Source organism: Poecile atricapillus, chromosome 4, assembly GCF_030490865.1.
Source record: "Poecile atricapillus isolate bPoeAtr1 chromosome 4, bPoeAtr1.hap1, whole genome shotgun sequence".
NCBI lineage: Eukaryota > Metazoa > Chordata > Aves > Passeriformes > Paridae > Poecile > Poecile atricapillus.
In genome coordinates, this window is record NC_081252.1 from 18,481,346 (window position 1) to 18,494,642 (window position 13,297).

General features: G+C 36.6%; 1 protein-coding gene across 4 annotated transcripts in view; it reads right to left on the minus strand.

Annotated features, from left to right (window-relative positions):
* ARHGAP10 (Rho GTPase activating protein 10) overlaps positions 1–13,297 on the minus strand; it is a 352,903-nt gene that overhangs the window by 259,349 nt on the left and 80,257 nt on the right. For all 4 annotated transcript variants that reach the window (XR_009277693.1, XR_009277692.1, XR_009277694.1 and 1 more), the window contains exons 14-18: positions 12,797–12,871; positions 7,813–7,900; positions 6,578–6,636; positions 3,973–4,078; positions 3,191–3,350 (exon numbers count right to left, since the gene is read on the minus strand). Coding sequence is in view for 1 of the 4 variants with exons in the window: in XM_058839199.1 (XP_058695182.1) it covers positions 3,191–3,350; positions 3,973–4,078; positions 6,578–6,636; positions 7,813–7,900; positions 12,797–12,871 (488 nt within the window). In the remaining 3 variants the exon portion in view is untranslated. The remainder of the gene's footprint in view (positions 1–3,190; positions 3,351–3,972; positions 4,079–6,577; positions 6,637–7,812; positions 7,901–12,796; positions 12,872–13,297) is intronic.

The window sequence follows — 13,297 nt, forward strand, 5'->3', positions numbered from 1 at the left end:
GTTGACTAAGACATTTCATTAGGAGATTACCTAAAGGCCAAGATTGTTCCAGGCACTGCACAAGCACAGCTGCAGTCAGCTCCTGAGCTTGTTACCTCAAAGCAAAATAAACATAATGATGAGACACAAACATTAATTTCTTGATGCTTTTTTGGTGAAGAGAAAGATACAGGACACAAAATCTCACTATCCTTCCCCTATAGCCATAGGACAGAAGCAAAGCAAGACATTTTATGGCTCTAATTATCCTCTGGATTGTCCTTGCTTCCACAGCAGGTGGTTCTGAGGGTCCTGAGTAAAATATCTCAGCTTGGGTCTACTTTTTGTCTTTTTCTTTCAAAGCAGAGATCTACTTATACAGCTCACCTTCTGAGTGGGCACCGTGAAATACCCTGCCTAGTAGAAACTTGTCTAGAACTGAAAAAAGCTAAACAATTTGGTCTCTGATGCTCCTCTATCCCTTCCTACTCTTACTTATTATGTAATTCTAGAGCCACTTAAGCAACACATCAGGCTGTACTGTCTAGTGTTCCAATCTCAGCGTTTTGCAAAACATCCCCTCTTCAACACACTGTAATTGGTTCACAGACATGGATTAGATATACATATGCAGCCCATAAACAAGGGGGAAGTGGTACTGACTGGTTTCTAGCCAGCAGGAAATAAATGTACATATCAACAAAGGTTTAAAAAACCCAAAACCAAACAAACCCAGGTTATTCACTAAGCATGATACTCTCATCTTAGGGCAAGTCATTGTGTTCAGGTTTCCACACATTAACTGCACACAAATTCTCTACTTTGAGCCCAGAAAAGTGATGATACTGAAATGACTGCACCAGTATTTCAAAGCCAGTAACCCAATTATGTCTCCTAAAAATGAACAGTGAATCTTGTTCAATAAAGCCACAAAAGACATGGACATTGATGGAATTTTGAAATATTTGAGGAATCCTAACCATTTTTTCCCATTTTGCCTACTAGGTTATTGTATTTGTACCAAAAACACTGATGGCTACTGCTTCTACAGTTGGAGAGTTTGTTGGTCATTTCCTTTGCTACAGGGGAAAAGAAATGCCTCTCTGCAGAGTACCAGAGCTGGAAATTACATATGCACTGAGTGTGAAGGGTCAGTGCAGCTCCATCTTGACTCCGTCACACTCCTACAATTCCAAACTTGCCTCCTATCAGCAGAAGCTGCCAAAAGCTACCAGAGTTGGAGTAGTGGCTGAACAAAATATTTTGAAATATTTTAACCCACAGCCGGTGACTTTTTGTAGGACTTCACTATGGCTATAAGTAAAAATATCTAATGCAAGACTCTCAGTAAGTCTGAAATACAGAGAAATATAAAATAACAATATAAAAATATTAGACTGGCAACAACCTTGCTTGCCTTTAAAAGTGGGTCCTTGATCTGCTCTGAACAAAGAAAGGTCACTTGTAATAGCAGCATACTCAGTTTGACAATAAAATTTTTGTAATGCCTCAACACACCTCTCCACTGCCTTTGTTATGAACACACAGAGGTCACACTCAGGGCTGCCTTACATTTGGAAGCAGCTCTAGTGTGGGAGAGGTTGCTGCAGGCAGACCACTGATGGCAAGTTCACTGTTAGAAATGGCAGTGAAATGACAGAAATACCTTAAAAAAAATTATACCCTTCTAGTTCTAAAGAAGCATAAAACCGAGGAATTATGGAAAATGATGCAGTATTATATTGATGTACTTTCCATTCCTTACTTCTCCACATTTTCAGAGGAGCAAGAAAGGCCACTAATGTTTCAAATGTAAAACTGATGTCCAGCTTTAGAGACATGTGACTGAGCTGGCATAAGAATAGGATGGTGCTCATCTGTGGTGATTTGAATAAACACAACTCAACCTCCACATGTTATTAAAACACCCTGGCTCTGCTTGCTCTCTCTCAGCTTTAATTCGTGTGGTCACCTCAATAGCTTTAAAATCATGAGCTCAACTGCATGGTTTACTTTCATTTCTAAGATCCAAAATTAATACCGTGGCTTACAGCTCTTGGAATATTTATTGCTTGGAACTTGAGCCACATGTGCAGCCCAGTATTTTTCCAGCAGAACAATACCATATCTGCTCAGTGTGCGTGTGAGGACAGCATTACACCCTGAGTCAACTAAGCCAACAAAACCCACCATGTGGACACAGCTATGCCAACAGCAGCTTTGCCCAGCCTGTATCAATCAGGGAGGGAGGGTAATTACATTGTCACAAAAACCTGAGACATGTATTATTTAGAGTAGATAACACTTGACTTAAATAGCCAGTTTCAGCACTGTTAACCTTTAAAGGAAATAACCATTTCAATGCTCTCAGTACTCAAGAAAGGAGAGAGGAAAAAGCACATTTCGGATTGTTCCAAAGCACTTTTTTTTTGACAGTAAGAGTTAGGGAGATGCTGTCCATCTCCCAGTACAAAGAACCTTAAACATCCAGTTACAGAAGTCAGCTTAGATACAAGGGACTCCCAAAGGAGTACCCAAATAAGGAGAAAAGTAAAGGACTTCTTTACTATTTTTATTTTTAATTTCAGATCCCAGATTACATGCAGGGATATCCTGGACAGTACTTTGTACATGTGAAGCACTTTAGTAACAGCAGCAACAACAACTTCTATTTTCAGTACTACCTCAAATACAAAGGCTTAAAATAACACACATTCAGCTGAAAACAAAGGAAGTGTTAATACCTGGCTCTCTCATTATGTTTTTTACACATAAAATTTAGAGTACAGTAAAGTCTTCTTTACTCTGGGAATTCTGAGATAAAACAAAGACATAAAACACTGAATTCAGACCCTGGTCAAAGTACTTGGTGGAAGAGCTAGAAACTGAGCCTGAGCTTTCTCTTTTCCAGTTCTGTATCATTTTTGCTCAGAAAAAAAGCAAATGCAAATATCATAATCCAAATCTACTGGTGTACTATACACACAGAACCACTACCACTGCCAGGAAAAATGCGCTCCAAAACGTCAGTTTACCTATGAACAGGAATGATTATCAAGGATAAATAACCAAAAGCATACAGTGTATAGAGAATATTCTTAAGAATTAAACTATTAGTTTAATGTCATGCCTCATTCCATGCTTAACCCCATTAAAGCTAGCAGGTTGTTTCAGACAACGCTCAGAAACATGAAAACGTAGCAAAACTTACCTTTTCATGATTTTCTATCAGGATTTCAACGACAATATTCTGAAACTTCAGGTCCATGATGGCTGCTACAGTTTCTTCCTGTGGCCTCATTAAGGTTGGTCCAAATACTACTCCTAGGTTTGCCACAGTCATTAGATTCCTCTTGGCATGCTTTGAAACACTTTTTGAAAAGAATTGAAGGAAAAAACAGGAAATGGGTTATGAAAAATTTCCATTGCTGTTCGAAACTGCAGTCTACAAATGACAACATTACATTTCCTTAATCTATGTTTTAGAAGTCTGTTTTGTGCAAAGTTTCGTCAAATAAAGTCTTACTAAATTCTGGAAAACTGAAAAGACATTCTTCCACTGGCAACTTAGAAACAAAACCAGTGTCTTACTGAACTTAGATATATAAAATGCACTTAGCCTTGGACCAGGGCAAGTGTGAAACCAACTTAAATTTGCTAACAGATCTCCACTATTCCCTCTGCCAGAATTTGTGAAAAGAAAGTATAATGTTCCCTTTCTCACTTCAATCAAACCCTCAGCTGCTGGCAGGACTGCTAAAGTAAATACTTCTATGGCTTCATTAACGTCTTAGATTTCTGTCTTTCCCGCCAAAATATGCACAGCGTGAGTCAAATGTCTTGTCTGCTTTTGCACGTTTGGTGCTTGGGGTTGAGGATGACAGCATCAAAATGGGCTTCAGCTCCAGCCACACTTCACTAAAGCTCTCTGTAGCTAAAAAAAGGTAAAGACAAGAATTCTGACAAGGTAGAAAAGCAGGTCATAGCACTCACTTCGCTAAATGTTTCACCAAAATTTCCAGCATCTCCTTGTTCTTTTCTGGGAGTTTGTGGACCAAGAAGTGAACAGCACTGACTCGAGATTCAGGACTCCCACTTTCTATGGGATATAGAAATAAATATCTCAAAAAAAACTTAAAACAAGATTTACATAAACACAAACCTTCTCCCACTCCTGCATGGAAACATACTGCACACACTTCACTTGACCACTTATGTATCTCTAAACATAGCAACATGGAACATATGTGCTTGTTTTCACAAGTAATATTGTTCCAGAATTATCAACTTATTTACTTATTTTAAGAACCTATCTTTCAATCCACCTGCAAAAGGATGCCTTTGTTCATCTATTTTTAGAGACTGACAGATGCAGTTATTGTTTTGCTGCACTGGACTCATCTGCTTACAAATACACAGCAAGGTGAGCAGCAATGTTATCGGGCGCCACAGAGAGGAACTGTACTGCTTTCCACTTCAGCATCATTAACTGATTGTCCTCATGATTAGAATTCAGTTTTGTTGGTACTGTGCACTTAATGATGCTGCATTTATGCTACCTTGCATTGGAAACTGCATGCAGATCCAAATGCTTAGAAAACCTAATGACCTCTGAAGACACCGAAGAATAAACACGCAGAAAAACCTACTGAGAATACTATGACAAAGATCCCGAATAACAATGGCATCTCTAGTACAGTACAAAAATAAAGCAAAGAGAAGCAAAGAGGTTTTTGGTTTTTTTTTTTGCCCTGTTGCATGCTAAATTGAATAATTTGGACCCCTACAGCTTTCACTGTACACAGATGAAAACAAGAACCTGTAAAAGATGAAAATAAACCATTTTCCAACTTCTCCAAGTAGCATTAAATCACAAAATTACATCTCAGTAGTGGTTATAATAAGAGGAATGGAAGTATTTCTATTTCCTATAGTAATACTTACTATAAAATACAGAATGAGAAAGTTTTACCATTTATTCTGAATGCAAGAAGTTTCGACATGAGGACCACTGATCAGGTCCCATTTTTCTCTAAGGCAACTTGGATTGATAAGTGTATTTCCTATAAAGTACCACCATATTTCTTCAGTGCATATTGCTTCAGATTTTTTTTTTTTTTTGCATATTGCTGTAGATTTTAGGGCTGTATTTTATTCTTTTGTAGTGAACACCCCTGCACAGATTGCAAGAAAAAAGGCTACCAAAAAGCAAAATATTTAACTTCTGGTGAGCTACTCAAAATTCTCATAGAAAAAACAGCCCTTCTTTAAAGTGAGAGTATTTTATATATATGTGAAATCACAAATTCTAATTAAAGAATAGCTAAACAATTTAATTACAAGATACAGTGAAAGTTCCTACAGTTTCAATCTATACTGATACGTATAAAGAGGACAAATCGAAGGAAAACCTTTTAATTTTGGCTCCAATAGTTTCAGGGAAAAGGATACTCCATGCTATTTCCAGTGTTGTTTTTTTATAGCCAACATAGGAAACAACACTGACTACCTATTTTTGAGTATATAACTCAGATCTGCAATGTTAATTCAATTTCCCTCCTCAGTATCAACTCCTTTACTGAGCTGTTTACTACTTTTGAACGCTGTACTGTCTCAAACATCTAACTTCAACTGAATTCCTTTACTGAAAGAGATTATAAAATAAAGAAAAATGAAGTGAGAAACTGCTGGCAAAACTTCAGAAGTAGAGAAATTATTTTAACATTTTCCAATACAAACATGAAGACTCACTATGTAGGTAAGGATGTCGAATTTTGTTTAAGCGCTTGCCTGCTAGCATGGCAATTCTCATTTTGAATTAAGGACCAGAAGAAAACACATTCTGCAGTCCTGGAAAGTCATTATAGCAATCTGAAGATGATAAAGCAATTGTCTCAAAGTTTATTTTAATTTTGCTTTCCACAGTTTGCCAGAAGTGCTACAGGCTGGAAAGAAAATCAGCTAAATATCTGTTTGATACTTTGCCAAAAATTTTCTTACACAGTTTCCCGTCTATCCTCTTCCAAAAAAATTCTGTATACACTAGATACCACACAACTGAGCTACAAATGCTGTTGTGTCTTCTCCAAGTCTGTATTTGAACTGCCACAGAGTTATCTGGCCTGCTCTTTCCTTTCTTCTAATATATGAAGAACATTCAAGCCAGCCTGCATACAGAGCTAGTAAGGGACTGAAAACAAGGGTCAGGCAGCTGTGCTTTAAGGACTCAAATGAGCTCAAATTAGTGTACTTTCTTCTGCTAAGCTTCTTACTCTTTATAAATGGAAGGCAAAAAAAAATAAAAATTCACAGATTAAGTAGATGTTTATCATTATACAATTAAGATAATAAGAATACACATTTACACTGGCTATCCAAGAGTTTTTCCATAAAAGTAAAAATTGTGCTAGGCAGTCACATTATATGTGACACACACACTAGAACTAAATACTGATTAAAACATATTCTTAAATCATTTATTATTTCTTGTGCCTGTATTTTTGCTGGGATGAAGCATTTTTCTGAAATTGCATTTGCAGAGTGCTTCTGAGGTCACAACAGCAAAAGATTTCTATTTGAACTACAGTCATGTATTTACTGGCAGGAAGGATGAATTCTCCATGCAACTCGTACGTCATCAGTGGCTCTGGAAGGCTTCTGTAAAACAGGGATGACATCATAAATTTAACTGTATTTTCGTCTAGCTGCATTTACTCTACACAGGAAACCTTTTTAACATTCAGTAGCATAATCCTCATACTGGAAACAACCTTTTTTACAAAGGCCCCTGAATTCAATGATTTCTAGAACAAAAGGAAAACTTGGTATTATCAGGAAAATAAGACTATATGCATCCATTCACCTTCCATGAGCTGAAGTGATGCCTCTATCATGAGATACCTTTCCAGTTTCAACACCAAGATTGTACACAAGTATGTGCAATTCATTATTCATTAGCACTTTTTAAATGCTAAGAATGACAAGTCAATGACTTACTGGAAAGACACTAAAGTCCTAACAACAACCACCACCACCAGAGTTAAAACCATTTATTCTATTGACTTTACTGATGCTCATGAAATACTGGAGTAAACACTCAGATGGGAAATACTGTAGGGGAGAAATACTTCATTGTGTGCACTTCTTTTTTATTTTTTCTTTTCTATGCTCTGTAAGAGTTGTATCCTTACAATATTTCTGCAGCATTCATTGACAGTGGTTGTAATTATATTCTGTTTAATAAAAGTAGCACACTAGAAGTACACTGTTTGTGCTCCACCACAAGAGATACACAAAGGAGCGACATTTTATGTACTTAGGCAATTTAGTAAAATAGCTTTATCAGGAACTGGCAAAGCAATTTGAATATTTTTAATTCTTATTTAAAAATTTTAACACTCAAAATATTATTACTACTGCACACAGAACAGCAGGGTCAGAAGGAAAAGAGGAAAATATTACAAATTTCACAGCCTTCTCCCTTTTTATTCCACCACACAAATACAAAAAGGAAAGAAATTTTAACAATCTTAGCTAATTTTCAGTAATGACTCTCAGTAAGTTTAATAACACTTCAGGTTTCTGAACCATCAGTGAAATGCTTCTATGTCTAACACCAAAGTGTTTGGGGGCCCGTCTCATATGAACATGAGTATTAAGGTCGCTAAAGTATTTTGCTTTCCCCAAAACAAATAACTAGCATGGTATTTGTACAAAATGAGCTCCTATTCCAAAACCTAATAAAACTAACTAGAGCAGCTTAACACACTGTGTACAAGAACTAAAATAATAATTTATAGTCTAAATAACCGAATAAACAAGAGACAGCCTTACCGCAGATACTGCTTCATAGCACTAGTAATTGTCTTCACTTCCCAATCTACAGAGTTTTCCAGGTCAACTTCATTGCAGGTTTTTGAATCTAGGAAATAACCAGAAGGAGAAAAGGGACATGAAAAAAGAGAATGCTAAATCAGTATGAGCTACATGAACAGCAACACATTGACTTTCAACAACACGTGTTTGCTCACATAAGCACAGAAGCAACATCCTTTTTATTATAATTGGGTGAAGAAGACAAAAAATCCAAATCTATTTATAAATTCCAGTTTCATATTTTTCTTAAATACTATTTACTGCTGATTTTTTTTCTTTAATGAAGGATCAAAAATCACCCTCATGTAAAAAGATCTCTACAATTGAAATTTTCACACCTCTAATTAAACAGAGAGATGTACACAGAAAGATGTACAAAAACAGTTTAGGGAAAAAAAGACCCTCTAAGAAGAATTCTACTCTTTTACTCTTCTTTATTATTTGAAGTGATAGATTCTTTCCATGGTTTTGCCTGTAAACTGTTGACAAGAACAAAGTACAGCATGACCCTCTGCATTGTGTGAAAACCTTTAAGAGGTGCTTCCAAAGCAGGAAGAGGAGTCTTTGCTGAATGTTTGCCTTATTTGATCAGTTTTATCCATCAGACAAGAAATAATTGTTTGTTTGACCATCTGTCAGATCCACAGAACTCCCACCTTCTCCAAGTTAGTTGGTAGAGCCTCGGAACAAGACAGACCAAACCAAAAGGTTTGTCTGATTGACCAAAGACAACTTTTTGACAGATCAAAACCAGCACATCACACTGGAATGTTTTGCAATCAAAAAAACGCTTTTTGGCCTCAAAACACGAAGCCACAGCTAGCCGACACAAGAAGCGAGCCACATGCACATGGCCAGCCTAGCCCAATGTGTTTGCTGACTTTCCTGTTATTATTTACTGTTACATCTTTCCGTCCATCACTGCAGTGGCTGACACAGACTACGTGTGGACCCGTTCATACAATTCAGAACTCATTTGTTACTTGGCTTGTCAGACAAACGACAGACCCATTTAAAAAATCAAATTAGGATCCCTGATTAAAGGTGCAGTCCTTTTACTGGGACTAAATAATTTTGTTCTAAAAGCTGTGCCAAGCAATTATTTCTGTAACTGAATATTCTCCCTCATTATATCAATTATTTAAATCTCATTTTAAAATACAGGTCAGATAACATTTTCTAGCAAACTGCTACTAGCCAGCCACCACCCAAAATACTCAGGATTGTCTTAGATATTTTCTTTTTTTCTCTTTTTAGCATGCTAGCTGTTTCCATGTTCAAATTCTCTTTTTCGAGAAGAAAATTTGTATCCTGAATTAATTAAATAAAAACTGCCATCACATCAGAAGCTACAAAATCTATGGGGGTTTTGTTACTAAACCACTATGTAATATTCAGTTTTTAAATAGCTGCTTCATAATCATCAAGCTCCTTTACATTCAAAGTAAGCACTCTGTTCATTGAAATTTGTTGATGAATTTTGGGAGGAAAACAACAGGCATCTGAATTCCAAAGCAAGCCTCTTAAAATAAAAAATAGAAGTTATTGTTGAAACATTTCATTATCTCTTGGAGAAAAAAAAGCTACAAACCCCTGGTTTGATTGTAGAAGACATCAAGATTTAAAGACATTTTCTTCATTTTTGGTTTGGAATTTGCTTTACATTGCTGTGTATAAATGTACCTACCACCCAACTGATTTCACTATTGCTGCTCAATTTTTCCTCTTTACTTGAAACACCCCATTTCAGTAAAAACTGGAAGATTTTAATAAAAATTACTCTAGCTTTTTTTCATGCTACTTTTTCAAGTAACAGCCACTGTGCACTGAAGGGCAACTTTATGCCTGTAAAACTAACTGTGCATGTTTTAGGAACAGCTTTTGACAGATCAGTTCTACATTTTATGCAAATCTTTCTGACAATAAGGGATCCAGAGTTTATAAAAACTGTCCAGGTCACTAAAGCTGGTTAGCAGGAGACTCTCTCTGCTTTCCTGTGCAATATGCCCATGTAGATGTCCATGTATACTGTCATCCACTGTATATAAAAGAACAAGGAATTCCATGGAATTGTTTTGAAACTTGCTACTTTTGGGAAGGCAGAACTACCTGAAGGCTTCCTGCTACATGTAATACCTGGTATTTTTCACACCAGACTGCTTCAGAAATCAAACCTGAGCTCATCAGCAGAAAGAGCAAGTCCTCAGCAGTCCCTTCCCACAGGCACTGGTCCATCTGAAAGCTGATCTATGCAGTGGCTTGTACAAAATCTATATAACAGTGTGTAGGAAATGAGCCACGTCAGATCTATAATGCAGATTATCAATGAAATAGGAACTGGGCCCTGATGTATTTCCAGAACTGAGACTCCTGATGGCTGACAACTCACACTGCAGTGCTTGTAACACATTCCCATAATATTGGAAGTTCTAGCTTTCTATCCCTATTTACAATGAGATAGCTGGTTAATTTAACATTTTCCCTTAAAAGGTAGAGAGTGCTTTCCACACCAGATGCCTCCCTCTAAATTTAAACAAGATAGTTGCTGCAAAATAGCACAATACCAGTTACAGGTAACTTCATAGACTTTAAATTGTAAAATACCCCCTTTTTTTAAGTAGAATTGTATATTTGATTGCTAAGCCTTATTTTGCAGAGACTTAGCTCCACTAGATTTTTGCATTACTGATGAAAATCTATGCATTCATAGTACTAGAAAAGCATATGTCGGTCTTCTCATACTCTCTTGACTCTCAGTCTACTTTCTAAAATTCTAAAGAAAATATTCTGAAAAAGAGACAAAACTACAAAAAAAATTACGCCCTGGTTACCATGAAGAGTTTTTGGAAGACTTTTCTCATATCAGGCCTTTCCAACTGTGAACTTCATGGTCAGCGATAGGTAGCTCAAAATACTTTGAAATCTTATCAAACATTTTAAAATACAGAAAGTTAATATGAGTTTTTTACAATTCTGAAAAATCTTTCATATGAAAGGGTATCTAAGAGTATGCCCAGAGACAAAGGATTAAAGATTAATCAGTCATTTTAAATTCTCTGTATCACTGTATATCAAAAAGTAACCCTCTTTGTTCTCCTCTGAGGACAGATAGATGAAGAGCAGAGATAGGACCACTTTCAACAAATCATCAGAAAAGAGCACCTGCTTGCACCCTAACTTTCTCCTGTTCAGTATTTTGCCTCATCTTGGTACCACTGCATTCTTCCTAAGTCTAATAAATACATGAAACTTGGAAATGACAAAAAATGTTCCTGATTTTAAAAAGTAACTAAAAGCAGATGCTGGAATCCCCAGTAAACTCTTCCAGCTGCTACTGAACCACTGGCAACCTGAGTCTGTTCCATTTGGATACCAGTAATGGCAGCAAGGAAAATCTGTCTGCCAGACCCGCACACCCAAACTAAGCCAGCAAGAATGAAACTGAAAAGCATCTTGTGCTATCAAATGCATTTAATCAAGGCTCTCTGAGTGACAGCATGTCATTCTCCCCATGGTCAATGGCTAAAGATGGTTATTGCTTACTGAGGCAAACTCCAACACAGATAAACAATTATGAAAATCTGTTATAGATCAGTCATTTTTATTAAACCCAGTTCATGTTTCCAAGAAGCTCTTCTTTTTTCTATAATATTTAAAGGTTTACTAATGGAGTACTTCAGGGTGCTGTTAATATTGATTAAAGTAAGACATCATAAATTAATATTTAGCAAGGTCATTATGACAGATTGATATGACATGCAGGTCCTCATGTCTCAAGATGTCTTATCATTTCTGAGGAGACAGGCTGTTTGAAAAAATAAAGGAAGGAAAAGAAAAAGTCTTACAGGTGGCACTGAACTGACAGCAGCATATAATATAAAAGCGCTTTGTCATTCACATAATGTCTGGGGTAATGAAATGAATTCACTTTCTGGCTTCCTTCAGTTTGCAGTGCCAAAGAACACTGTGTTATCAGCACAGATGGAGCATGCATGGTTCTGGAGAAGAGCCTGGTGCAAACTGCAAACAAGCTTCTTTGCATACCAATGAATCCCTGAGAATCAGACCTTTGCTGTCAAGTGACAGGTTTGGAAGCTCTATAAAAATGAACTAATCCCAGTGGTCTTGTCTGACTGCATGTACTGTCAGTGCTCAGGACAAGAAATGGGGGAACACGGCACATTTTGCAGTCATGGCTTCTACTTTGGTGAGAGATATCATGCAGACAAGGGATCTCATCCAGGTGCCAATATTTCTCTCATTTTCCCTTCCCCAGGGACAGCAGAGTGGCAAGAGAACTCCAGCCACTGGAATTAAAGATGCATTAAAATTTCCAGAAAGAAAAGGGAGAAAAAAGTTTCTGCAAATTATTTTAGCTAAATGAGTATAAAAGAGCCTAAGATGTTTAAGTTTACAAAACCAAATCCTTTCTCCATCTGTCTCCTGCCTTGACACACAGTTATTATTAATACATATATCATATCCCTCCTCTTAAACCAAATAGCACTTTAACAGTAGGCTTAGACTAACTGTCTTATTTTGCACAGCAATTAACTAAAGACACATGGGCATGTACACTTGTACATTCCAGACAAGGGAGAAGGAAGCTGGAAGCTTCAAACAGTGAAGCAACCAGCTTCAAGCTTTCCTGACTTTGGTATTTTGAATTTTCTGATCAGACCCTTCAACTTAGGCTGCTTTAATCCCACTTCCATCAACCTTGCACAAAGCACATTCTTTGCTCCTACACATCTGATAGCAGCTCTTAATTTATTCATACCAACTAATCCAGGTCTTTCTAAAGTAGGGAAACTTACAGTGATGTGGTGATTATTTGTATGGACTAGAGCAAACTACTGGCAGGTGCTTTAGAAACTAAATGTTGACAGCAAAACAACATGAAACAAAATATTGAAAAAATATTTGTAAAATAGAGGCATACCCATCAACAAACTCAGAAGTCTCTGGACCTTTGAACTCACCCCCACAACTCTGTACAATCCTTGGTCATTTATACCTATTATGAAGGGGGAAAAAAAAAAAAAAAGCATGAGATCAACCACAGTCAAATTTATCATTGAAATTTTTGCCCCAGGCAACAAATTTTCTTCCAAGACAGAGAGACTACATAGTATTAACAGTCTCGAGAACAACATTATAAATTAAGTATTACAAGAATCCTTTTGTTATTCTGTTTTTAAGGTAAGTTCATGTTATATTTTGATAAAGATTTCATGTACCTAAATTCCACTTCTGAAACTGACAAGCGAAGCAAACGGGGACAAAGCTTTGCTTGAAAATAAATAAATAAACCACTGTCTAATTTCAAATTTTTTAAATTGCATTTTGGGTATATCAACAGCCACATTCTAATAATGCAAGAACTGAAACAACAAATGCTAAATTGAGATTTCTTCAATAACTTTAACATTTCTTTTTTCCC